The following is a 27301-nucleotide window of genomic DNA, read 5'->3' on the forward strand; positions in this document are numbered from 1 at the left end:
TATTTCTGCTGTTAAAACCAATGCAGTAACACATTTCTTCTTGTGGAATACATTTGGTCTTCTTTTGATGGGATAGACTGCTTTTGAATATGCTCACTATATCATACATTATTTATTCATCTCAATGTTTAGCATAATTTTTCTTGACAGTTTTTTTTTTCACTTGAAATGTTATGTAACAAAAGCACCAGAACCAATTGGCATTTGAATTTATCCCTCCATTTCACATGCTGCTGGATGAAGCGGAGAAAAAATGTGCATCATCATTATGCTGGGCACATTTCAGCCACAGTCTATCTTTTCGCCTTTACATCAATTTCTCTTCTCCATGGAAATAATTTCAAAGCTGTTTTGACTTCTGTTACATTATACATGACCACTGAGGTTAAGATCTGTATAGTAGGGACCAAAAGATATCCAAATTCAAATTTACTTGGTTTGCTGCTTGAATTTAATTCAATGGCCTCTTCAAGCCAGTTAGATTCTGAAAGGAATGAATGGATATTTTTCAATCTAAATATTAGCATTAGGTGATTTATGATAGTTCTTCAGCTCAAGTAGTTTATAAGCAAGTAAAATGATATGATGCATTAGACACTAGGGTACATCAATCCAAAAACTATAAGAAAACACCTGTAATTTTTACACCTAATATGTGCCAGCTGATAAACTTAAAGTAAGTTAATGTCTTATTTTGGGTTCTCCCAGAAGCAGACCCTGAGACAAGAATCTGAGTATAAGTAGTGTTTCTGAGACGTGATCTCAGGAATCTGGTAGTGAGTAGAGAAGTGAAGCAGGAAAGGGAAGGCACCCAACACAAGGCATATTTGCGCTCAGTCCTACTAGGGAACTCTGGAAGACTTGGTAGAATATGCATCTTAGAGTTATTCTATCCCAAGAGTAAGGGAGCCAGGGTATATGTATGTCAACCACTAGGCAGCACTTCCAGCCAGCTGTGCCCTCCACTAGAGAAAGCAGGCAGTTGGAAATTAGGGTGGCGTGCATTGAAAAGTTTAGTCCAGAGTGTTCTAGGTTGGGCAGTGACAATCACTTCTATAGTTAGCTTCAGAACTGAATGAGAAGTTCCCCAAGATTAGAATGCTACAGTCTCAGTAATTCAAATTTCCATGGCATTGAACCCACTACGTAGTATCTGATATATGTACCTTGACAACAGTCAAGTGTTTTTAGGTTTATAAAATATTTTCCATCTGACACTACTTTCCTGGCAAGCCTCTTAATCACTAAATATATGACTGGTCCTCAAAAATCCATGTATATGGGAATCACCTGCCAAGCTTAAATTCTAAATCAGTGGTTCTGGATTCATCAGAATTAGCCTAGGGGGTTTACTAACACAGGTGACTGAGCCCCCACCCCCAGAGTTTCTGATTCAGTAAGTTCGGTGTAGGCCTGTAAACTTGCATTTCTAATAAGAAATGCACACACTCTGCTTGCTCCTGCCCTAATCATTTCTGTGTTTTACCATTATTACCAAAAAATGTTATGTTCTTCAGATACAGAAAATGTTAAGAGGCCTTGAAATACATCTGCAGTCTAATTATAATGGAAAGTGCTAAGCAGAGGAAGGTTTTTTCACCTCTGAAAAGTCAGACAACTTGAGGTTGAAATCTATCAACAGTTGAAAAATCTGTCATATTTTTCAATATATTGACATGTGTTAAAAGGTGATCATTAATGGTAAGGACTCATAGATAGGAAATGGATTAGTAGGTGTTCTGAGTGGGATTTTATATAGCATTATGAAAATTATGCATGTAATAATGTTTTCTGTTATTGCCAGGTCACTGATCTCTGCTGTATTGAGATATCTTCAACGTTTACAGTGTTTTATTCCACTTAGCATACAATTAGACAAAATAGTCTTGTTTAAAAAAACAATTCAGAATTTCTACATTTTTCCCCTTCTAGCTATTTTGGAATATAATTGGATGTGCTACAGAGAGTAAAAGAAATGACATGGATGAGCCCTTGGTATAGTTAAATGGAAGTCACCTGGACAAGTGTGCAAAGGGACTGGAGTTTAATGAGATTCAGTGCTTTCATCTTAGGTAATTCCTATTCTTTGATACCAAGAAAAGGTGATGACTCCCTCCTTTGTGCTACTATTGTATGTTGCTTATAACTTTATCACAGTATTTATTTCAGCATGTCACTTTGTTTTATATTTCACATTCTCCCACTGGTCTGGGGACTCCTTCAAACCAAGGCTGTGTCTCATTCATGTCTCTATGCCTAGTATTAGTCACAGTGCCAGGTACCTAGGCACGTGATTAATTTTGGATAAATGAATGAATAAATTAATGAATGTTTGAGGAAGTAAAGGCAAAAAAAGTGAGTAAATGTAGAGAATGAGCCACGAACCAGTGGCATTTGCTGTCCAGTTCAGTATTGTAAGTACCGGGATGTATTACGGGATTTGGGGTTAAGATAACTCTCTGGCTAGCAAAGCCAACTGAGAACCAGAACAGGCTTGGTAGAACCTAGTTAACTTTTCTGTCACTAGTAGATCTCCTTAAAGGCCTTTTTCCCTGTGTAAGTAAGGATGCCTATGATGCATCAGAAGGACTTTTAATCCCTTAGATTGGCTGATTTGAAGAAATCACACAAGTTTTTGGAAGCAACCCCAAGGTTATGTATGCCGGGAGATGGCAGCCTAATGGGCAGGTAGAAACAGAAAGCAAGATTTCGCTGACTAGCTCTGCCTTGTTATTCAAGCAAAAGAAAAAGGAATAATATCTTAAAATTGATTTACAATAGTGCTTAATTAAAGTTACCCATTCCTGTCTTTATAAGAATAACTTTATTATGGCCATATATTCTTGGTTCTATATATACTTTATCCAGTTATAACAATTGAAGAAAAGGAATTTCTTTTTATTTTTGCATTTTCTTTGTAGGAGAGAAATAGATAAAGATTGATGGAAACTAAAAATGCCCCAGGGTTTCATAACACTAGCTCTTTTTTCTTATGGCTATAAAGTAGCTACAAAGCACTCAAGATTTATCGTTAAGATTATTTTGTAATTCTGCTTCAAATCTAACCAAATAAGTCACAAGCAACTTCAAGAGGCCATCTTTATGGTATAAAAATTGACTAATAAAGATGAATCATCAATAAGAGAGACACTCATGATATCTACATGTATATTCATCATTTAATGTAAATCCTGCAACACAGATTATATATGTGAGAATGTGTTGATTAGTATAACACAAATTGCTGTAACAAGAAGCACCAAAATGTCATTGGCTTCGTATAATAGAATTCCATTTCTCTTTTATATAACAGTCCAAAGTGGTTGTTTCTGATTGGCGGACAGCATGCTTCTATATGGTAATTCGGGTTCTTTTCATAATGTGGATCTATCTTATTCTAGGGCCTTGATGAAAAAGAGAAAGAAACAGTTGAGGTGCCTCATATGCCTCCGAAAAGTACTGCCTTGCATTTCATTGGCAAGAACTGGTCAAATGGCCACCCTGGGATGCAAAGATAATGAGGAGGGCTTGTAAACATTGTCTTTGTCTAGGAAGCTGCCATCGAGGCACAGCAGACATCATGAAAGGGTGAATATAAATTTGGGGGATAACTAATCATTTTCTGCATTATAGACCAGGATAATGGAATTCAAATCTGCTTTACCTAGAATTACTCTAAATTAACTGCCATTCATATTAGACCCCCAAAGGTAAAGTCAGTAGAGTAACCACTTTGTGTTGTTCCAAATGATCTCTGCAGACCTCTTGAAAAAAAGGAGGGGGGACTATCAATCAACAGAATTATCTGGCCTAGAAGACTTAAAAAGAAACATTTCTATAAAAGCACCTTGCAATGAGGTTTATCAGATTTCCCATTCCAAATCCTTTGGGTTTAGCACAATCACGACACCACAATTTGATTAATGAAAAAATGGAAAAATTAGGGAGACATTCTGAATTATTTAGCAAGCACCTTCCAGGGGAGCTGCCTAGAATAGGGTCAAAAGCTTATCTCCCATTAAAGTGTCTTCTCCTTCCCAATGATGAGTACCTCATCAAAGGTTCAGGACACCATCACAATATGGTAATGTCGCCATCCATGTGGCAAAGAAAATGGAGTCCAATCCCTAAGTAGGGAGGCCTCAGCAGACTTCTAAGTGTTTATCAAGTCCAAAGACCAGTCCAAAGAATACATTACTAAGATATTCCAGCAGTAGCAAATTGACCTGCACAGTGTGCTTTAAATTTCTAATGTAGGTGCCAACACTGGCAAACCAGAAGATTTAACATGAAGATACAGATTCCTAGCTTCTGAAAAATCAGAAGGTGTGGCAACCTTGGGCACAAACGTGGCAGCAATCTAGTTGGCAAGACTGAGTGGCTGCTCTTTGTTATGGGGAACACCCTCTGCAATTACCACCATTACTCCCTGGTCTCACTCATTCATTTACCTGTCTACCTGGCCTTGTTTCAGTGTACTCTCTCCAAGAAACTACATCATAATTTCCAACTTCACCTCCAGTAGAGAATTCAGGCATGGCAATCAGATTTCTCAAAACCCCATAAGGCCAATAGAATGCATGTCTGTTTGCCTCTCAGATCAAGTTGTAAATGGCCAACCTGAAACCACAGCAATTTAAGCAGAAGACTAAACATCATATTTAGAAAGAGTGACTCTATAATTAGGATATCCTCTCACCCTAAACATCAAAATCAATTATCATGATAAAATCGTAGAACAGCTAACCACCCTCAAAATATACATTTATAAAAAGAAAAAGAAAAACCAAAACTAATTTTAGGTGATCAGGAGAAGGACGTTCTCTAGGGGCATGGCTGAGTTCATCACAGGACATTGGACACAGCCTGTCTCTTGTTTTTCAAATACAATGCACAGGCTCTAAGTCAAGAAAGTGCAATTTTGCTAGAGCTTAAGTTGGGTAATTACTAATGCTTAGTATGTCTTAAAAGAAGTTAAGACAAAAGTGTGTGCAGATGAGAATACTCTGATATGCAGGCCTGCGCAAGGATGGGATCTCCATGAGAATGTCTTCAGAGACCACTTCTGACAAGTCCTAAATGATCCCAGCCTGAGACTTCCCAAGGAGAATGTTTCACTGGGACTTCTCCGAGGAGGTTGCAGGCACCATCTGCACTATAGACATTACTTTCTAATGTGACTCTGTATAGGAATTGAATTCATAATGTAAGTTCAATTCTTCTCTGCTGGTGGCATTCCATTTGATTGAAAAGAAATACACTATCTAAAAATAATTAGCCTTTGAACAACCTTTTAGTTCAATTGACTTGAGGCTTTTTATTGATTCCTTTGGGTTTATGTGGCTGAGAGAATGGGGTTCTTCTGGTGTTGTCTTTCTTTGCCTCTCTCCAGGAGACATAAATCACTTTTTGCTGTCATGCCCTTGCTCCTTATAATGCAGCTAAATCAGGAACCACAAACTATTGACTTGCAGACTAAATTGAGCCTTTTATTTGACTCTTGGTACATGTTAACATTTTTTAATTTGAGTGTTGTAAACATAAAATACAATTCCAGTTGGCTACATTTCTTGGTATTTCTCTACTTCCTTATACCAAATCTAATTCACAGATTTATGTTGTGTCTTGGGCCTCATAGATATTTGAATTTAGAGATTCTGAAATTAATGTACATGTCTTAAATTGTTTAATATATGAAAAGTTCTAAGAACAGTGCCCGCTATAGTAAGCACTCAGTAAATTGTAATTATTACCATCATTATATTATCATCATTATTTTTATGGCTTTATATTTCCCTGCAATTTACTACCAATATTTACTAGATGGATTCTAGCCCAAGACATTTTTTTTTCTCTTAAGCTAGGATTTTTTTTCCTTATTCTGGTTTTCCATTTGCTTATCCTTTCTTGTAGTATCTGACTCTTTACAGAAATAATCTGATTAAATTAGAAGGGACCTAATGGCAAACAGGAAAACAGCCAGCTGACCAAATAAACAGATCCTAAACTGAAGAATTATAGAGGAGCTAGTGAAAAGCCAGTGTCTTCCAAGCATGACAGACACAAATAGAAAAGGCCCTATGGAGGCTTAGAAATAGACCAGGCTAATTGCAAGTGGGTAAGAGCCCTTGTTTTCCACGAGCCTGTACTCCATTATTAAGGAGGACAGCATGTCAGTAAGACCTTGTGCCATAGAACCCCTCCCAGTATCACTTTTAAGCAAAAGATACTTCCCAGTTACTTTCTGAGGCAACTTTGAAATCCTAGACATGCAAGAAAAATACACCAGGGTTATTTGTTATTCTTCTCTCAACATGTAGAATAATATTGCATTACTGAGATCTTCACAGTTTTTATAGAGTGGGGGATTGGTCTAGAATGGTGGCTGTGTAGACCTCGATTAGAAAATAAGAATTTGGCGGTCAGATCTTGATTCTCCACTAAACCACTTGAATGGGAGGTGTTCATTTCCTTATTTAAAGAATGATGTTTAATAATGTGCTGGATGTGTATTTACTCAAGGTTATAAAATGAGTCTCTTAGCTTCCTTAGCCCAAAGCGCAGGTTTTCGATGATCAAGACCATCTTTTGATATTTCAAGCACAATAATAACTTGCAGTTTGACAAGGTGTCTCTGGACTATGATTAATCATTTTGGTAAAATAAAAGTTGTTTTTCCTCATTCACAGTCATTTTTATTCCCAGCTGTGACAGGCCCCAGTTGAAGCTTTCTACGGAAAACACCTAACTAAAAATAGAAAACTCCTAGGTCTTAATAGCAGACACCTGTAAGGGGAAAGGACTTAAGTACTGAGACAAAAATATAAGGCCTGGAACATACACATTAGCTAGGACAAAGTAGCTTACCAGGTGGGATAATTATTGCCTTACACTGTAGTATAATTTGCTTTCAGATACTGAATAGTTATGTATATAAGGCAGCAAGACTCTGGCTCCTGGGACATGGTGAACAATTTATTCCATGTCAAGGCCACAGAATTTCATACACATTTGTGAGAGAAAGTATAGGAATCAGAGGGGAAGTGCTACAGTAACACTGCATAACAAACATAAAACTTGACTGGCATATAATAATAAATATTTATTTAGTTCACCAGTGTGCAGAGTTCGGCCCACCTGGGCTGTGTGTAGCTCATCTTAGCCGGGCTTGTTCACACATCTATGATTAGTTACAGGTCAGGTGAATGATCTCAGCTGGACTTGCTTACATTTCTGGGTGCCAGCCAGCTGCTGGTTGATCTTGGATGATTTGGGCTGTGTGACTAGGATGACTGGGGTGGCTCATCTCTGTTCCTGTGCCTCATCCTCTACCAGACTAGTCCAAGCATGTTCCCAAAACCATGGCAGAACAACAGAAGTGAAAGCTAAAATGCATAAGTGCTTTTGAAAGCCTCTGCTTGGGCCGTGTCTACTAACATCCTATTGGTCAGAGTAATTCACATGACTACCTCTTACTCAAGAAAAACAGAAATAGACTATTTTTTCAGCAAGAGGAACTTAAAGTCATAAGGCAATGGCTGTGGATACAGAGAGAGGTGAATTATTAGGGCCATTAATTCAGTAAATCTACTGAAGAGGAAAATCAACTAGGTTCTGATCCTAGGTTTGTTATTAATAGGCTATTCCTTGAGAAGTCACTTCTTTTGGCCACAGGTTTATACTAAGTAAAAGGAAAAGGTTTGACTATATCATTTCTGAAGTCTCTTTCTAATACTAACTCTTCAAGGGGTTGACAATCTAATTGCTAATGTCCCTTTCAAAATTTTCTACAGTAATCTCTAAATGCCTGTAAGATGATTATAAAAGGAGTTTTGAAATACATTTTAAGAATCAGAGTAGGTATAAATTATGGGTTAAGTTGGGAAATTGCAGCATTTCAAGAGAGATGTATTGGGGAAAGGACAGCAGAGAAGGAATGGGAATATAGCTAGGAAAAAAGTCACAGGAATCTGACTATGTTCTTTGCTGCATTAAGAGCAAATTTCTACCTCTGGTAGTTTCATGGAGTAAATGGATGTATAGAGGATTTTACACATAAGGGCTCTGTCAAAAATGCTTATGGGTTTTGACATGAAATAAAATTTAAAAAGCACATTGCTTGTTAACCTAGAAAGATTCTAAGATTTCTATTTTCCACAGCACCAAACACAGGGCCTTGCACCAATCAGGGTGTTCAAGATAATATTTGTTGATAAATTCTTCAAAATCAACAACGACCCAGCATATAGCCCAAAAAGAGAGATCTAACAAGTACCGTAATTGTGTTGCATTTAACAAATAATGACCCAAATGATATAATTGGAAAGAACAAAGCCCACTTAGTAGATACGGTTCCAGATGTTTTCAGCTGGAAGTTCTTTTCGTTTCCTCTCTTTAGGAATAAAGGTATACAAAATTAATAAACAATCACAATATGCTAATTACTTAATAAGCATGATCTCATTTAAACCTTTTAACGACCTAGAGAAACTGGCATTATTATCCCCATTTTATATATGAAATAATTCCAATTTCAAGGGGGTTAAAAAAGCCACCCAAGGTCACATTTGGTAAAATGCAAGCACCCAGGGTGGAGAGAGACTCTTATCTATCTCTCAGTGAATTCTCCAGTTGTGTAAATCTGTGGCAACAGTTTAATTTTTTGTTGCCTTCCTAGCCCTTTACATCAGTCTAGTTGAAATTTGTTCAAAAAGTAAAAATTAATATCATTTTCAAGCAAATATATTTATTTAGGAAAAATCTGCCAAAAATAAAGCCATGCACCATACCCCAGCACTTGATTGAAAACATCAGGAATTTTTGTCTATTGTAAATTAACTGTATTCTTCTACATTGGCAGGAACTATCCAAATTATTTCTGTTTAGGTCTCGAGTACTTTTTATTTGCCCTAGAAATACATCGATCACCATTTTATTCATTTTCTTTATATTTCAGTTGCCAATGGCAACCTTGAATTACAAGGTTGAACAAATGCTGCATTTTACTTGAGTGGTTTGTAATTTGAACTTTGAGTTCATGTTCCTTGGGAATTGTTTATCTATAAGGGCCACTCATGCCTTGGGTTGTAAAAAATCCAAACAGTCTGAATTTGCTGTGCCACTGCTGGGACTCCATGGGTTTTATCAATTTTTGAACAGTGTTCGCTTTGATTTATTGGCACTGTATACCCAGGCACGGGGAGTAATGTGAATTTAGAAACTGCACTCATTCATGGTGCTGGTTTGGGTTTCTAATTCCTTGTCGCTGACATTTTTCCTCCAATGGACCCCATGAATCACTAGCTTCCTCGCCTTGTCCCCAAGATTATAGATTGAGATTTTCTAGTCCCTATTTCAAGCGTGAATACACCTAACTCTATGCAGGGACTTCAGTTTCGGCACTCGCAACACCCAAAATTCTTAGACCATTCTCCTCTCACCTTAGAACATTAAAACCCAGCTCCCCAGATGGAGAATCCACTCTGCCACCCATGGGCCTTTGCGCTTTGCTTTCTTTTTTTTTTATTCCTGTGGCATAGGGATTTCCTTTTCTCATGTTAAAACTCAGTTATAAATTTAAATAAATGTATATGTTCTGTCTTATTCAGCCTTTCCCTGTGTTTGGAATAGAGGAAGGAATTTCCCACTTGGCCATTGTGACTCAAACTCCCATTGCAATTTATTCTAAGGAAATTTAGAAGAAAGCAAACAAAATCTTGAATAGTTAGGATATATAATGCAGTCCCATTTTCCCACATGCTATTTTCCAACAATCCTCTGGTAACCTGACTGACCTCACTCTGTAATTTTTATATGATCCTGTTATTTCTGTTCTTGGTTGAAATAAATTTCATGAGATTATTCTAAAAATAAGATGAGGCTTTAAAGATTTCTAAGCTGCCCTTTCTATATATGTACGTTTTAATGCTTTTCCCATTGTTTTTAATAACCTCTTAGTTAATTGATGATGTCAAGGTTAAAATACCATAGTATCTGTAGTAATTCCTCATAGAATTTTCCTGGTCACTCTATCCACATTCAGTATTTTGCATTTTTCTGTTTTGTATGTTTTTAAATATATTAGATTTTATTTTTATTTTAGAATACTATTTTCATACTAAAAGTAAAATAATTACATTACCAATAATTATATTATCAGTATTCACATTACCATCAAAATGAAAAATATAAAAAAATAGAAATACTCATTATCCCAACACAGTTTATATTTTAGTATTTTCTGTCATAGTAATTGTTTTCTCAGAAAATATTCTCATAGTTATCATCACAGTACATATACAACTGCATGTAGACTCTATTAATTTATCATGGCAAAATAATCATTTGTTTCTGTTTTCATAGCCATTTTTTGGTTTACATTTCACGGTTGCATTACATTTCTTTAAGTGAAAGCCTTATATTTTATTTTAAAGAAATTCTAAATTTTATTGAAGCCTTTATTTTTATTTTGCTTGTTTTATTATTTTCCCTAATCTTTAGTAGTAAACTTCAAAATATTTCAAGCAAGATAATTATAGTAACATATTTTCATCTCTGTTTCCCAAAGGCCAGATATATTTTTAAAAGACTGAGGAATTGAATTTTAAAAAATACAAGATTCACCCAGAGAAAAAAAGAAAAGTGAAATAATACAAAATGTTTAATGAGAAACAAACCGAAATAAATGACCCTATGTGTATATCAAAGGTAACACAACTATACCAAGAATATAATTATTTAAAGTGAATTTTAGCAAATAAATATCATTGTGCATCCTTAGTGGGATATATTCTGTGGGAAAAAAAAAACTCAAAAAACTCTTAAGCTTCACATGGTTATTTTATGGATAATTTTGAAACTATTTCTGCGTATTGCCTTGTAAAGCAAATAAGTAAATATGTTGATGTTTTCATAAAGCAAACTATACTAAATTAATTACAAAATAAAAAGATTCACAAATACAAAATCAAATAAGTTAAGAAAAAAAATCTATACTGTGACATTTAAATTTGAAATATCAATATGTACTACTATGACCTAAATGCATGACAGTCTGGTAGCAGTGAGCACTGTTATCACCCAGAGCTTAATTTATGAGCACCTCCACCACTAAAGGCTCTTTGGAAAAGTGGCTGATTCCAGATCTGAGGCAGGGTAAGTACAGGAGGTTATCTTGTTATACCTAGAGAAGCAAGTGCTCCAAATGTAATGGAAGCATGTCAAAAGGACCCAAAAGCCTGTCTTGAAAGGGCCTCCGCCGACCAAACGTAGGATAATTTGACCTCAGAGTAATGGCTGTAACTGATTTTTTGTTTAAAGGAATAAATAAACATTAAAATGTGTTGTCCATAGTTACTTTCAGAAAGAGAAAAGAAAAAGAAAACTATTTTGCCATCTTTTGAAATAATCATTGCCCCTACTCCTTACTCAGAAAATTTGTAGTTAAAGGAAAAGAATTAAATGCTTACCCTGCCTTTTGAAGAGGAACTCTAGTTCACCTCCACAGGACAAGGAAAAGCTCTTCCTTACAGGGTACCAGCTAAATTAAGCAAGAATTAGCAAATTACCATTTACTCCCGATGAGATGGACAAGAATCATCAATTTCATGAAAGGGTGCTAAGGGAAATTTACATGAATCCAGAGTTTCACCCCCACAGAATAATGGCCAAATGTAAAAGCAAAAAGTTTTGACCAAATTGAGTCTGGTTTTTACCACTTTTAGCCAAGCGATCAAACTTAGACTCACTGATAATGTGACATCTGACACTATGCACCCACTGATGTGTTGCAATATGAGATATAAAAGAATACCTATTAAGGATTCTTGCCCCAACAAATGTTTAAGCTCCATCTAATCAAGCCTACAGGTTTAATTTCTAGTTCATAAGAAATGCAGGGGGTTTCCAGGACCAGTTTAAATGACTCCCTGAAGAAATCATCAGACAAATTCAGAATGTGGGCATTCTATAAGAAAACTGAACAGGATTCTTCAAAAAACCCAAATCACAAAAGAACGAAAAGCAATAAATAATTCAAGTGGAAAACGTGAGAAAGGCACAACAACCAAATATAACACATGAACTTTGAATTGCAGTCAAAAAAGATAAGCTAGAAAAATTTAGGGGGGTAATAGTGGGGAAATTTGAACATGGATGAGTGTGAGATAATATTACAAAATTATTATTAATTTTCTTAAAATCATTAAGGTATTGACATGATATAGGAAATTTTTTTTAGGTGATATATGGTACAAAATCTATGTGGTTAAGTGTCATGATGTCTAAAATTTATTTTCAAATGATTCACCAAAAAAATATAATGACAGATAATGATGCACATCTGGCATAAGGTTAAAATTAAAGTTGTTTTCAGAGATTTTGTTGTTATTACTGTTGTTTTGTTTTGTTTTTGAACATGTGTGTTTTCCTTCCTATAGACATTATCAGATTACTGCCTAATGCTTTAAAATGTTAGTTTCTCATTATTGATCTTTTTAAAAAACTATACATATATTTCTTACCAATATAATGTCCCTTAGAAAGATGTTGTGCTATTGCATGTCCCTGGTCATTAAAGAGACTAAGTGTCTTCTCATATATATATTGGATATTTGTGTTTCTTCTCCTATGAATTGTTTGGGTTTAGCCCATTTTTTCACCAAAAGAGATTATATTCATTTAGGTAAGTATACCAAATAAAATTTTCCTTTGTAAATTATGTTTTTCTGTCTAGTTTAAGAAGGTCTCTATACCCCAGGATTATATAATTATTCATTTCATTTTCTCCTAAGATTTTTATTGATTTTTATTTTATTTTAAGGTCTTTAATATACTTCATCGGACAAAACGAGTCGAGTTGGACCTGAGGTCAAATCATGAAAAATCTTCCTAAATATCTGTGCATTCTCTATAGCATTTTTTTTTTAAGTTTTAGCAGTTCTGTCTTTGTTATCCCACTGTAGCTTATTATTAGCTAAGAAATTTGTTTCCTTAGAAAATTGACTTTGATTATATCTCTTTACGAACTCAGTAAACTGCCTTATTTTTACATATATGCCACTTACGTTATCCTAACATGTTTTTTTTTCCTGTTCGTAAACTAACTTTCATGATTAACTTTGCTTTCTTCGCCTTCACTTTTATTTACATCTAAAAACCTTGCTTAACTAAATCAAATCCCTGCTTTATTTCTAAGACAGCTGAAAAAATGTCAGGAGCAGAATAGCATGCCAACTGCAAAAATCTTTGACAATATATAGGCAGTCACAGCTGAACACACTTGAACTTGAGTGTATTGTCTTTCCCTTCTTATCCAACAGAATTCACAGAAACAATGAGTAGGCAACATCTTTTGAAAATCAAGTTAACTAAGAAATTTAGAAATTGAGTCTTCCTAGGCAAATTGGAGAACTCTGCCTATAATAAAACAAACTCTGGCAATGCTTTTACTTATTAATATCTGACTATAAATATAACAATCTGCTTTAAAAATTAGAGATTAAATTCGACCATGTTCTTCCCTTTTTTGGTCCATTTTCTAAAAATATATCTTATAAATTTAAGATTAAGCAAGTTCGTGTGTGCTGATTTAAAAAAACTCCAAGTAATAGCCTACAAAATTGAATTTCTCGTATAGATCTATTTGTCCTATGTGATTTTCCCTCAAGAATGCGTTTTGAGACCACAGCAATGAAACGATGGGGCCAGCTGAATTAAATTATGAGTCCTCTGTGAGGTCGGACCATATATGGCAAACCTTTGAATCCTTCCACTATATTAGTCAGTTACTGCCACAATATGCTGCTTAAGAACAACCACAGAACTCAGTGGCATAAAACAATGGGCATTTAACTAAGCTCATGAGACTATGAACTGGACCAATCATTTCTTCTTGTCTGGACCAGGCTCAGCAGATCTTAGTAGCCTTGTGCTAGCCTGTGTTTAGCTCATGGGTCAGTTGGCTGGTTGGCTTGTAACAGCCCCACTTTCGTGTCTGATAGTTGAGGTAACAGAGGACATATAACTGGGTCAGGTATCTCCTCCAGTAGGCTAGCCTGAACTTCTTTACATGATGCCTGAGTAAGCTTCCAACAGAAATAGCAGAAGCATACATAGCCTTCTGGGGTCTAGGCTCACAACTGTATCTATCACCCTGGCACATTCTACTGCACAAAGTAAATCACAAGGCCTCTCCAGGTTCAGGGAGATGAAAAATACACTCCACTCTTTGATTGGAGGAATTGTAAAGCCCATGACTACAAGAAGGGTAAAGAATTGCTGTCATTTGTGCAGTCTAGCTACCATGCTTATGGAACTTGAGCCACACAGAATAGACACTCAACACAAATTTGCATACATGGACCAGAATGTGGCAGTTAAATGAGATGGCCCAAAACCTCAGCAAAGAGATGATCAAGAGCAGGCTCTGGTGTCCAGTGGAGGACCATCTGAAGTTTAGGATTGTGGAGAAGGAAAGTTAAGAGGGATCCAAATTGAAATTCCACAGCTAGACCCGATCTCTTGAGTCCTCAGATCTAAGCCAGATTTAAATCTGCTAGGAGAGAAGTTAAATGCCCTCTTCAAGCCTAATAGGACCCATGAGTGTGGAATGAATTGATTGCTAACAATTTAAAAAATCAGGAGATCTTACATGAAACTTTGGATTCCTCACTTTTCTTGAAAAACAAAAATCTGTCAGGCATCAGCTACTGCTGAGTTTCAGGCACCCCACCCCCCTTCAGAGAGAGTATGCCCTCCCCACCACTCCTACTTCCTTATACACAATCTGCTTCTCTTATTTTCATGACTTGCCTTTTCCCCCTACATTTACAACCCTTGGGCTGGAATAGGCATAAAATCCTGATAGATGGGCTTTTTGGGGACAGAGCCAGACTTTACTCTGTATACTTTTCATGTTTTCTTACAATGAGCAAGTATTCCATTTATAAGAAGGAAAAATAAATAAAAAGAAAACTCTGATTTTAAATTTAATAATACATGCAATTTGTAATTAATTCATTAATAATGAATGACTTTTTTAAAAGAGCGAAATATGACATTTAATATATATTAATTTAGTTAATAAAATATTTTAATTTATTAAAATAGTTTAGAATATATAATATGTATGATAAAAGGAAGAGTCCACTAAAATTATAATTTAGCCATAACTGGATCAATTATTTAAAATTATTTAAAATAATTATTAAAATTAAATGATTGTTATTGTCATTATTGTGATTAATAATTTTTATTAATTCTTATTATTATATTGTTATTGTGATTTATAATAAGTAATAATTTGGTCTTAGTCCAAGTTCCAGGCACAGAGTTTCTAAAACTCTTGGAATTTCCTAAGTGCTGAGACAGAGTGTCTTTTCTTATATTAATAAAGTGACTTTTGGAAAGCACCTAAAAATGGTGGCTGGTTGCTATGGGAACCAATCATGTGATTGGAGGATTGAAACTTTCATTCTCTGCCCTTGGCCCTCCAGGGAGTGGTGAGAGGCTGGAGATTGAGTTCAATGACCAGTTAATTATATTGATCATGATACACAATGGAGCCTCCTTAAAAACCCAATAGAGCTTGGCAGCTCCATGCCCTTTCCCTATACCTTGTCCTATGCATCTCTTCCATCTGGCCGTTCCTGGTTTATATCCTTTTATGATAAATCAGTGATCTAGTAAGTGAAGTGTTTCTCTGAGTCCTGTAAACCATTCTAGCAAGTTAATCAAGCCCAATGTGTGCATGGGGAAAGGGGGGGGGCAGGTTGGGGAGGTGGTCTTAGAACATCCAGACTATAGCCAGTCGGTCAAAAACACAGGTGACAATCTGGACTTTCGATTGGCATTTGAAGTGGGTGTGGGGGTTAGAGGGCTGTCTTATAGGACTGAACCTTTAACGTGTGGGATCTGATGCTATCTCCAGGTAGATAGTGTCAGAATGGAGTTCAGTTATATGATACCCAGCTGGAGATGCAGAGGATCATTCGGTTGTGTTGGGGAAAAACACACATCATAACTGGGTACAGAATTGTAATGATTAAAATTAGATTATTAAAAATTATTAGAAAATGTTAACGTATTTGGCATTTTCTCACTATATATATGTAGTGAGAAATATATATATATATAATATATATATTATATGTATAATATTTATATATAAAAGGAAATAGCATTATCAAGCACCATGGGATCTTGTCCAGCAATGACCCAAGAGAAATTAACTTCTAGGTCAGGTATAATATATCTATAGCTGAAGGTGCCCCAGTCTAACCTAAGTGAAAACTGCAATCTGATATTCCCTAAACCCAGGGCCCTTTGCTTTTCTCCCTTTCCCTACATTCTTTAGAAACAAAACATTTTAACTGCATGTGTTGCTGAATTAAAATTGAGGCAAATTGATGGTGAGGTCCAGATAATAGTTACTGCAAACTATCAAACACCAGTCTGAGAGTTCACTGGTGCAAAGAGTGACCATGTAAAAGCCCTACCTCCTTCTAAATTGTTGAGACACCTGGAAAAGAATTGGCCATTGTCTTGCTGTGTTTGATTCTCTAAGGGTTCGCCTGGCCCCCACGATGAGGGTAAGGCTGTGTATAAAGTTGCCTTTGCTCCAGCAGGGCCCCATGGATACCCCTCATTGTGTGTTTCCTTCTTGGCTTAGTAGTGTTCATGTGCCAGTACAACATATTCATTAATACCCCGCATTTAATATTTTGAGAGAGTAGATGAGTTTTAATACTTATGCCAACCAAGCTATTTTTATCAGAAACTTTCGATGTATTAAAAAGAAAAATCATTCAAATAGATCCACAATCCATTATCTGAGACTCCGGGGTCCCGTTGTTTTTCAGAATTTTTAATTTTTCTGATTTTAGAAAGGTAACATGATATATATACCCATAGGCACAATATTCCATGGTATTACAATTATAATACCTTCATAATTATATAAATTAATGTCTACAGTACTATGCATGGATATTATGGATATGAAGTAGAATAAATAAGGATTATAAATAACCTTATATTAGTTAATGCCAATGAGTTTGCCAAAAATTTACAAAAAACTTCTATATTTCAGAACTTAGGGATTTTAGAATTGCAGATAAGGGATTATGGATCTATATTAAATAACCAAGCTTTGGCAAAATTTCTCTGGAATAGAAGTAAAAGCACAAAGGAATTGAACTAGGGGATTTCTCAGGCTGCAGGCACTTTCTAGAATGGGGTGAGGGGATGTGGTCAAGACTCCAAGGGGCAGATGCCTTGAGCATTGTCTTCACCCCAGATGGTCTAGGGATCAGGGCAAGCACTAGAAACTTCATTGAATCTCCAGAGGAAGAAAATAAGCCAGGATCAAGACAAAAAGTAGAATTGGGAGCTCAGAGTACAGCCAGGACAGGAAGATAATCAGAGTGTCCAAAGTGGACCAGCAGCTTTGGCATCACCTGTGAGCCCTGAGAAATGCAAGATCTTGGGCCCCACCCAGATTTCTTGAATCAGAATCAAAAATTAAGATCCTAGAAGATAAAGTTTGAGAAGCATAAAAAGAAATTATTTAAAGGTTTTAAGGACTTATCTGAAGAAAAGCTGCCTCAATGCTCCTAAGAAGAAAAAAAGTACTTAGTCCCACACACCATTTCTAAGATTATGCTTCTTGTTTAGCATCCAATAAGCAAAGAGAATTTTATTTAAAATTCTGGGTTTTGATTGAGATCAGCACTGCAAAGCTTCCAGGAGGCAGCACCCTCCAGCGGCCCCAACCCTCAGCCCACTTCTCTGAGGACTCCAGCTTTTACTTGCTTCAGGAGTAGGGCCACCATGCAAGTCTGCATTTGAAGAAAAATGTCCAAGAATTCTCCAGAACATTAAATAAATAAATTTAAAGTTTACAGCTTAGCTAAAACAGTTTACTAAATGAATAAAAATTAGAATAAAACAAAATTAAGAGGTGATAAAAGAAGTTAAAATAGAAGTTAAGGTTGGTTATATGAGTATGTTTGGTTTGTGAAAATGCGTTCAGCTCCTCTTTAGAAATTTGGTTTTCCAGCCCCTGTGTGAAGTCACACTTCATGAAGCCCCACCTTGATCCTTGGTCCACTCCTGTCAGCTTCTTCGTTCTCCCCACTTCAATTCAGGACTGACGTAGGCACTCCCAGCTATCAGTAGCTTCTAACCCCTACGTTTAAGAACTTCAAATCACGTTACTTCTATAACTTTTTCAAAAGACCCATTGGATTCTCTCTCTCTCTCTCTCTCTCTCTCTCTCTCTCTCTCTCTCTCTCTCTCTCTCATATTCTCCCTGCGTATTATATCTGTATTTATTTATATCATTGCAGGTCTTTAGCCCTATTCTGTCACACATAACCTGAACTTGACTTTCAGCTATGGACAAATGATGTGACCAACTAAACTCTGTTTTACATCTTCTCTATAGGTAATCAGTGGTTGATATTAAAATTAAATTATTCCTCCCTCATCTTTGTTCATATCTTTCAAGAAGTTCCTACATGGGTGGTCATAGAAACCTAAATGGCATTAAATCCTCCTCCTCTCTTGATGTCTTCTAGCTGCAGGTGGAACTAGAGCAAGAGTACCAAGATAAGTTCAAAAGACTGCCTCTGGAGATTTTGGAGTTCGTGCAGGAAGCCATGAAAGGGAAGATCAGTGAGGACAGCAATCACAGTTCTGCCCCTTCTTCCTTAACCTCAGACCCTGGAAAACTGAACCACAAGCCTCCCTCCAGTGAGGAGCTGGAAGGAGACCATCCAGGAAGAGAATTTGATACTCCTCTGTGATTGTTCCTGTCAGGCCTTCAGAATACTCATGGCCTCTCAAGCTCCATTGGATTCTCTCTTATTACAAAGATCACTGCCCAGAGCATCTTCCTGAGAAGCATCCCTTAGCCTACAATCCATACCAAAAGGAGAGTTCCAGAGGGACAACTTCCTCATGCTTAGGCTCCATGTGTGATGTGGAAACTATTGCAGGTCTACTAGTAGAGAGTGCATGTATGTGGGATTTTTGTTTTCTTTCTGGTAGTAAATTCAAAGCAGGCAACTTCCAGGCTCCATGGACCATTAAACGAAGAACTATGTCTTCTTTGAAGAAAATCAAGCTCATGTTTTTATTTGAAGCTCTGGTGTAAAGTATTTTAAAGTAATAGAAATAGTTTGAGAAATACATATCACTACTTAACATTATTGAACAGCCAACTTTGAACATTTTTTTTCCTACCTGCCCCTCAACTACCATATCTTCAAGTTAACGTGCATTTTAGATTGTGTCATCCTTTGCTTTGCAAGCACTGGTGGCTTGCAGTCTGCTAATTTATTTATCATAGAGGCATCAGTGTATTTGTTCCCAACATGGTTTTGTCAGATACCATAGTGATTCAAATAAGCTGGTTTTCTTTCTTGAAAAAAAAAAAAATCACGTGATCTGATTCTTGCCCTTCTCAGACTTAGCAATATGGCTTGTACATTTGGCTGCATGAGAAAGCTGGCCACACACTTCCAGACAGTGGGCTATATGAGCTGATTATTTGTACTCAAAGTCTGAGTATTCATTAATTGTTGGCCTGAAGTAAGTAAATAACTACAAAGAGTCTGTTCAGTTGGATAAAAATAGTTGAGCTGATATATGTTGAGCAGAGATTCAATCAGAGTAAACAGGTTCCAGTAGTTATTTTTCTGTCTGACATTTTTTATGGTTCATTTATTTTAATATAAAGATAAAGATTGAATATTTATCTAGAAAATACATAGACCCACATATAAATGATATATATTATCTTCATGTATATATGTACACACTCACCATATAAATACAGACACATACACTACACACACACACACACACACACACATATTCATTCAAGTGTAGATGTGTGTTTCTTAATTGACAATGACCCAAAACTCTTCCACAAGACTTAAAACCAAATTCAGGGATAAATGGATGTAGAAGAAAATGGTCAAACATCTAGATTTTGTGGATAAATTATATTGATATTCTAAGAAACAATTGATGAAGTCATTGATGCAAGTAGAGGTAGATTTAGATCTTAGAATATGAATTTGATATATATTTTGCAGGATCAATAACTGGATTTTAAGCTTGTTTTAATCAGAATATATAAAAATATATAGAACAAAAATATGGAAATTTATTAGTATCTTCCATAATTTAAAGTCTGAGAGATTTCAATAATTTTATTCTAACCAAAAAATCTTTCATTATATATTTACTATGTACATTTAATTCACTGAACTGTGTATTTTTGTTAAGTTCCTATGTTAGATGGCATAAGAAAAACAAATTATATCATGTGAAAACTGATCAAAAACATTACTGAAAGGTCTTAAATAAGAGATAATTATGTATAGGAAGATATAGTCTAGAGAGTAACACAAAGAACGTTGAAGTTGAAACCCTAAAGCAAGATGCTCCCAGTTTATTTTACTTTAAAAGAAACCTGTCTGATTGTAGCTTAGCGAAACATTTTAAATGCAAAAACAAGTTGTGTCCTGAAAACTATGTTTCCAGAATTTAATATTTTTATGGAAATTATTTTATTTAACTTTAAGCAATAACTAAGGATCACAATTAAGTCCTAGTCAAAATGAAGGCTTAGTGCAATCATTAGGAAAGAATGTTTAATTAAAAAAAAAAAAAAAAAAAACACCCAGTGAGACAGGAAGAAAAATTCCATCCTCTTTGGAGATGATGATAGTATTTTGACCTAAAGCATTTGGAGTGTGAATTAGACACTTAATAAAACTTAACTTCAAATGAAAGAGAAATCTTTTGTAAATCATTCTACTTTTGCACTTTGAAAGAAAGGCATTAATCATAAGGAAGCAAGAATGGTCAAAATCGAATGCTGCATTTTTATAAACAAAATTACAGACAGTCTAAAATTGCAGAAGAATGAACTAATGATAGCATTCATAACCAAACACAATGATGATGATTGCAGAATATCACATTTTAGTCCAGAAATAGACTAAGATTGAATAATCTTGACTTACACAAAACTGTTTTGGTAGTTGGATTTCATTATCTTAGTAACTCTAGTCATTTTACAATACGTTTGTATTTGGCCATTTACTGTAATCATATTTTTATATCTGTACAATGACACTTTTTGCAGTTGTGGGGTAGTGTGTAACACTGTCCATCTTGCATCATTGAAACTACTACAGCGATAATATCATTTAATAATATTAATACTACTTGAAATAGACTAAGATAAAGAAAAGGGGTCTATATGATGTGCAGTTTTGTGCCTTTATGTATTTGCCTTGTTCTTTGTTGAATGTGTGAAAGTCTGTACCGTGATTTTTCCTATAATAGAGAGTAGAGCTGTGTATTAAATTAGACTGTACCCCTCTGATACCTTTACACTACTGAGAATAGCGTGGTTTTGGCCGTGTAAACCGGTTTTCAAAGTTCTAATGAAATGCCATATGTTTTTGGTTTTTAACATTTCATTTTAACATTTCAGTATCACCATACATTAACTAATACTCCTGTAATAGATAAGCAGCCATTAAATAATTCTGAAAGAAAGGGCCATTGCTTGCATTACTTTGAATTTAATGTTGTGCTTGTGCACTGTATAAATATTGTTTGTGATGGATTGGACATTGTGACTTTTGCCTTTTCAGAAGAAAAAAATAGGACAAAGTATTTGAAACTCTTAAAATGTACATATTTTGGTTCTTCTATCTCAAATTATTTAAAATGCATAATTCACATTTTTGTAATAATTCTATGCAATTTTGTGGCATGATGTTTCTTCCACTTGTAATTTTATGTGCTTTCATCACAAATCCAAAGGAAACAATAAAAATTTCTTAACACAACCCAGCTGTTATTTCTTGGTGTCAGGGCCAACCTTCTTTTGATGGGTAAGATGGCAGGAGCAAGCATAATGCCAGTCTTCACATCCCTACATCACATGACATGTCCACATTATATTCCTGCACATCCGTGCCTGTGCAGGAATTTGAGATGCTGCAATGCTTGTGCCAGTGGGCACCGTTGTCATTATTTTGTCATTCCACCACCTCTCTCCTAGAGTAGTACTGCATTTGCCTATGACTTCCATATAGATCCTCCCTTCCTTTCTCCCTTCCTCCCTTCCTTCCTTCCTTGACTAAAGCTAAGGAAGGCAAAACAGTCAAAGATTTTATGACAAATAGTGGAAGTGACAAGAACTGACAGAGTACTTTATGTTTTCTCATAAAACAGATAAAAAAGAACCTGTAACATTGATTGAAAAAAAAGAAATATATGTGCGAGTTATGAGAATGTCCCGTAGGCACATCAAATGTAGCGCATTGGCTATATTTTGCTACATCACACATTACTGCAAAACCTGGTGGCTTAAAGCAATAAGAAGTCTCTCTTATCTCTCATCGTCTTTGTGAGTCAAGAATTCAGACAGGGCAAAACAGAGCTGACATGTTCTCTACTCCACAATGTCTGGGGCCTCAGCTGGAAGATTAGAAGTCTGGAGACAGGAATCTTCTGAAGACTAGTTTACCCACATATCTGATAGTTGATGACATGTCAGCTGAGAGACAGCTAGTCTCTGGCTGGAACACCCACATGTGTCTTCTGCACATGGCTGGAGCTTTCTCACAATACCATGGCTAGATTCCAAGGGCGAGCCTTCTGAGAGAAAGCCAGGTAGGAGCTGTCTCAGAATTTTTATGACTAAGCCTCTAAGTTGCACACTATCACTTATGCTGGACCCCATTCATCGGTGCTGTCACAAGCCCCTTTCCAGATTCAAGGAGAGGAAACAAACATAGTCACCACCACACCTTGGGAAGAGTGTGGGTCACACTGAAAATATGAGGGATGGAATAAATATATAGGCATGACCATCTTTGGAAAACACTGTCTGCCATATACAGTGTGCAACAAACTGAATTTGTAGTTACACTCAAACAATTTACTTTGTTTTCTAGATCAATAACAAAAATAACAATAAAACAATATCATTCAGTTGCTTAAGCCAACACACTGGCATCATCCTTGATAGATCCCTCTCCCTCAACCCTTTTCCAAGAAATCACCAAGTTGGGCCACTTCTGACACTGTGAGAGCCCTCAGGTCTGTTTACTTCCTATTTGCTAGTGCCCAAGTTCAGGCCACCATCCCTTCTACCTACCAAGGTTCTTCTAAATGGTTTCTGTACCTCCAGTTTTAAACCATGTAACCAGGTCCCCACACCATAGCTAGACTGACCATACATAAACAAAACTGGGATTAAAAGTCTTTAATTGACCTCAACTGTCTTCAGGATACTATCTAAATCCCTTAATGTTTGCTATTTTGCATGATTTGTTCCTGCATAACTCTATAGCTGTATGCGTTAGTCCTCTTCTCTCACATCATACTCCAGCCGTATGAGTAATCTTGCCTCCTAGGCTTTTAAATAGTATTCTTTAAACTACTTAGACCCTTCCTTTTTGTTTCTCTTTTCCTTGAATCCCTCCCCAAAACATACACACACACTCAGATTCTTTTTTTTCCTAGTTAGCTCTTATTCATATCTATAGCATAAATGTCACTTCTTCTAGGAAGCCTTAGACTCACCCAAGCTCCTCCTCGCCTGTATTCCCATTGCATCTTATCAGTTACCTATTGCCGCATAACAAACACCACCGTTGCATCTTGTCAGTTACCTATTGCCGCATAACAAACACCACCAACACTTAATGTCATAAACAACCATTTTCTGTTGCTTGAGAGTTTACAGATAGGCAGATGGCTCTGTTGAGCTAATCTCAACTGCACTCATTTATACATCTACAGTCAGCTATGAGTTGGCAGGTGGCTGATCGTGGTTGGACTCTTTCAAATGTCTGGGGCCTTGGCTGGAATAGCTGGACTGACTTGGCTCTGCTCTATATGATTTCTCACCCTCCAGCAGGCTAGCATGGGTTTTCACATGTCAGAGACAGGATCCGGAGAACAAGCAAAAGTGTTCAAGGCCTCGTGAAATCAAAACTCAGAATTGGCACACCATTACTTCCACAACAGTCTATTGGTGAAAGTAAGTCATGAGACCAACCTTGATAAAGAATTAAAGGACAATGCAATATTATAGAAAAAAGGATATAGACACAACTGTAGTCTAATGGTTGCCACTAATGCAATCATTGCACCAAATACCTTGTACTTTATTCCACATATAGAGTAACTGCCAACTCTAATGTAAAGTCCTCTTAGATACATTCCTCACTGACACTTTTAATACCAGATGTCATGTCTCATTCACCATTGAATTCCCAAATCCACCATAATGTAATCACTCAATAAATATTGCCTTTATAGTGAACGAATTTGTCTGTTCATCTAGCTATTAATGCTATTATTTGCTCACCTAACTATTAGTCCTGAAGGAGATAAAAATAAACAATTGCTATCCAAATAATAACTCAAAGGTTCAGTATTGTTTAGAACACCATGAGTTTATAAAAATTAATAGTAAGGCTGGATCATACAGGATCCACATCCTTTGCTTTGCCCTTACGGCACAACCCCAAAACACAAAACAGCTAGTGAGGAATAAAAATAGGCCAATCACCAAATATTAGGTTCTGGAACATAGGTGAAGAAATTTAAGGGAATCCCAGGGGTATTCTTTTTGCCCACAAAAGAGGACTCAGCAGTCATGCTTGCCCCTGGCATCCACGCACAGTCCAGCTGTTTCTTTGAGCATTCTGCATATGTTTTTTAATATCAATTTTATTGAACTACAATTCACATACCATAAAGTTCAACCTTTTTAAAGTACGCATTTAGTACATTCAAGAGTTGGTCATCAATCACCACTCTCTAATTACAGAACATTTTCATTCCTCCAGAAACAAACCCCATCCTCATTAACCATTGCTTCCCATTTCTCTTTTCCCTACATCCTCTCTTCAACCACTGGACACCATTAATCTATTTTCTGTTTCTGTGAGTTTGCCTATTCTGGGCAATTTATATGATTAGATTTATACAACATGTGACCTTTTGCATCTGACTTCTTCCACTTAACTTAAAATTTTCAAAGTTTCTCCATGCTGTAGCATATGTCAGTACTTTATTCCTTATAATGGTTAAATAATATGCCATCGTATACACATTTTATTTATTCATTCATCACATGATGGACATGTGGGTTGTTTCCACTTTTTGACTATTATGAATAATGCTTCAATAAACACTCATGTACAAATTGTTGCATAGAAATATGCTTTCAGTTCTCTTGGGTACATACCTAGGGGTGGAATTGCTGTGTCATATGATAACTCTATGTTTAACTTTCTAAGGAACTGCTAAACCATTTTTCAAAGTGGCTGCACCATTCCCAGCAACATATGAAGTTTCCAATTTATCCACAACCTTGCCCACACTTGTTTTCATCTTTTTGATTATAACCATCCTAGTGGATGTGGAATAGTATATCACTGTGGTTTTCACTTGCATTTCTCTACTGACTAATGATGTTGTGTATATTGACCACATATATATCTTCTTTGAAGAAATGTCTACTCAAATCTTTTGCTCATTTTTTAATTGGGTGGATATTTATTTTAAAATTTAGGTCCCCTTTTTTGACTTTTGTCCTCCAGTCACTTTTGTGCCTGTCTACCCCACAGCTCAGTCTTAGGAAGGCTCTCTCAATTATCATTCTTCACAGGCCACTGAATAGCTGGAGGTTGTTTGGAAAATGGTGCTGGCTATTTTCTATATTAATCCAAAAAGTCATTTGCTTTTTTTTTTTTTTTTACTAAATGTCAAATATTTGTTTATTTTCCCAGATTTCTCTCTTCCTCCTAAAAATAGGGTACAAAATAAGTCTCATAAGTGTGGCTTGAACACACTGAGATCCAATGAATTCCCATGAAAGGAAATTTATTAAGGACAAGTGAAAGTTTAAATATTGCCATGGAAATATTTGCCACATATCCTTTAAAAGCTAGAATAACATAACATGTTATCAAACTTATAAGTTTAATGAATCGATAAGAAATGTATTAATAACAAAGAAAAAATCTTTTCAATTAAACTATGACTCATCAAACATAAAGTTACATCTTAATTTCAGAAAAGTTAATAGTAAGAATTTATTTTAGAATCAATGAAATACATAATTTCTCTTTTTATTTCAAAGAAATACCTACTTCATAAGAACCTGAGATTGTACATTCATTTATTTAAATTAATAGAAACTCCAATCTTTACTCAAAGTAACACCAGTCCAAGACCTAGAAAATAGGTGAAAAGGAGAGATCATTTGTACTGAAATCTCTAGAAAATGTGCTGAAATAGGATTTGATTCAAAATGTACTGCAAAGTCTTTTAAAACTGCTTTTCACATTTCTTTCTATGTGTATGGGATTATCACAGGTCTAGGAGCTGCCCCCCAAATCTCCCAGCCTGTGCAGACTCTTGCCTTCTCGCCCCCTCACCTTCATCTCTGGATTTATTCTATTTTCTTTCATCATTGTTAACCTTTTGAGTAATCCTTTAACCTTTCCAATGTAAATCATTCTATCCCTTCCTGAATGCTCTAGTGTTGCTTAATTCAGGCCCCTAAAGGCTCACAAGCTAAGTGGGCAAAAAATATAATTATTCTTATACTGGGAGAGGTTATAAATACTCCAGTGTCAATATTTTTAAATAATGAATTCGGTGAACACATATTTAATATACATCTACTACGTTCCAGAACTACTGGTTCTGCCCCAGGCTCAGTAAGGTTAAAAACTCAGGTCTCTTGGTCATAATCATGCCCAGATTAGAATACCTTTAAGGCCAGTCCTTCAAAATAAATCATATTGCATGTCTCTTCCCCAACACTGTCTTTTATCGAGACAGTGTTAATGATACACACATGCATGCATACACAACAACCAAACTGAAACAGAGTCTTCAGCATCAAATGACATTTAGCACTTTTTATCCTCCAAGAATTGCTTTCTTAAGTCACTTCCTACTTGCCTAGATGGAAGGACAACCCTAACTTTTTGAACTAGGATATGGTTTATATTACACTGAGAGAGGGTTTATGAGTCCAAGTAGTTTATTTGCGAAATAAATTTGTACTGAAATTTCTATTAATAATGCCAAGTAGGATTTGATTCACAAAACACTACAAAGTCTCCTTAAAATACTTTCCCTGTTGATTTCTCTCCCTGCATTTGATTATTGCAGATAAAATATCTGCCCCCAAATCTCTCTCAATACTCAATTGATGTATTCTATTTTTTTTTCTCTATTC

General features: G+C 35.9%; 1 protein-coding gene across 2 annotated transcripts in view; it reads left to right on the forward strand.

Annotated features, from left to right (window-relative positions):
- PLCB1 (phospholipase C beta 1) overlaps positions 1 to 21875 on the forward strand; it is a 612038-nt gene extending 590163 nt beyond the window's left edge. For both annotated transcript variants that reach the window (XM_016137712.2, XM_016137034.2), the window contains one exon: positions 18579 to 21875. Coding sequence is in view for 1 of the 2 variants with exons in the window: in XM_016137034.2 (XP_015992520.2) it covers positions 18579 to 18806 (228 nt within the window). In the remaining variant the exon portion in view is untranslated. The remainder of the gene's footprint in view (positions 1 to 18578) is intronic.
- The last annotated feature ends 5426 nt before the right edge of the window (positions 21876 to 27301 follow it).

Source organism: Rousettus aegyptiacus, unplaced genomic scaffold (assembly GCF_014176215.1).
Source record: "Rousettus aegyptiacus isolate mRouAeg1 unplaced genomic scaffold, mRouAeg1.p scaffold_m13_p_12, whole genome shotgun sequence".
NCBI lineage: Eukaryota > Metazoa > Chordata > Mammalia > Chiroptera > Pteropodidae > Rousettus > Rousettus aegyptiacus.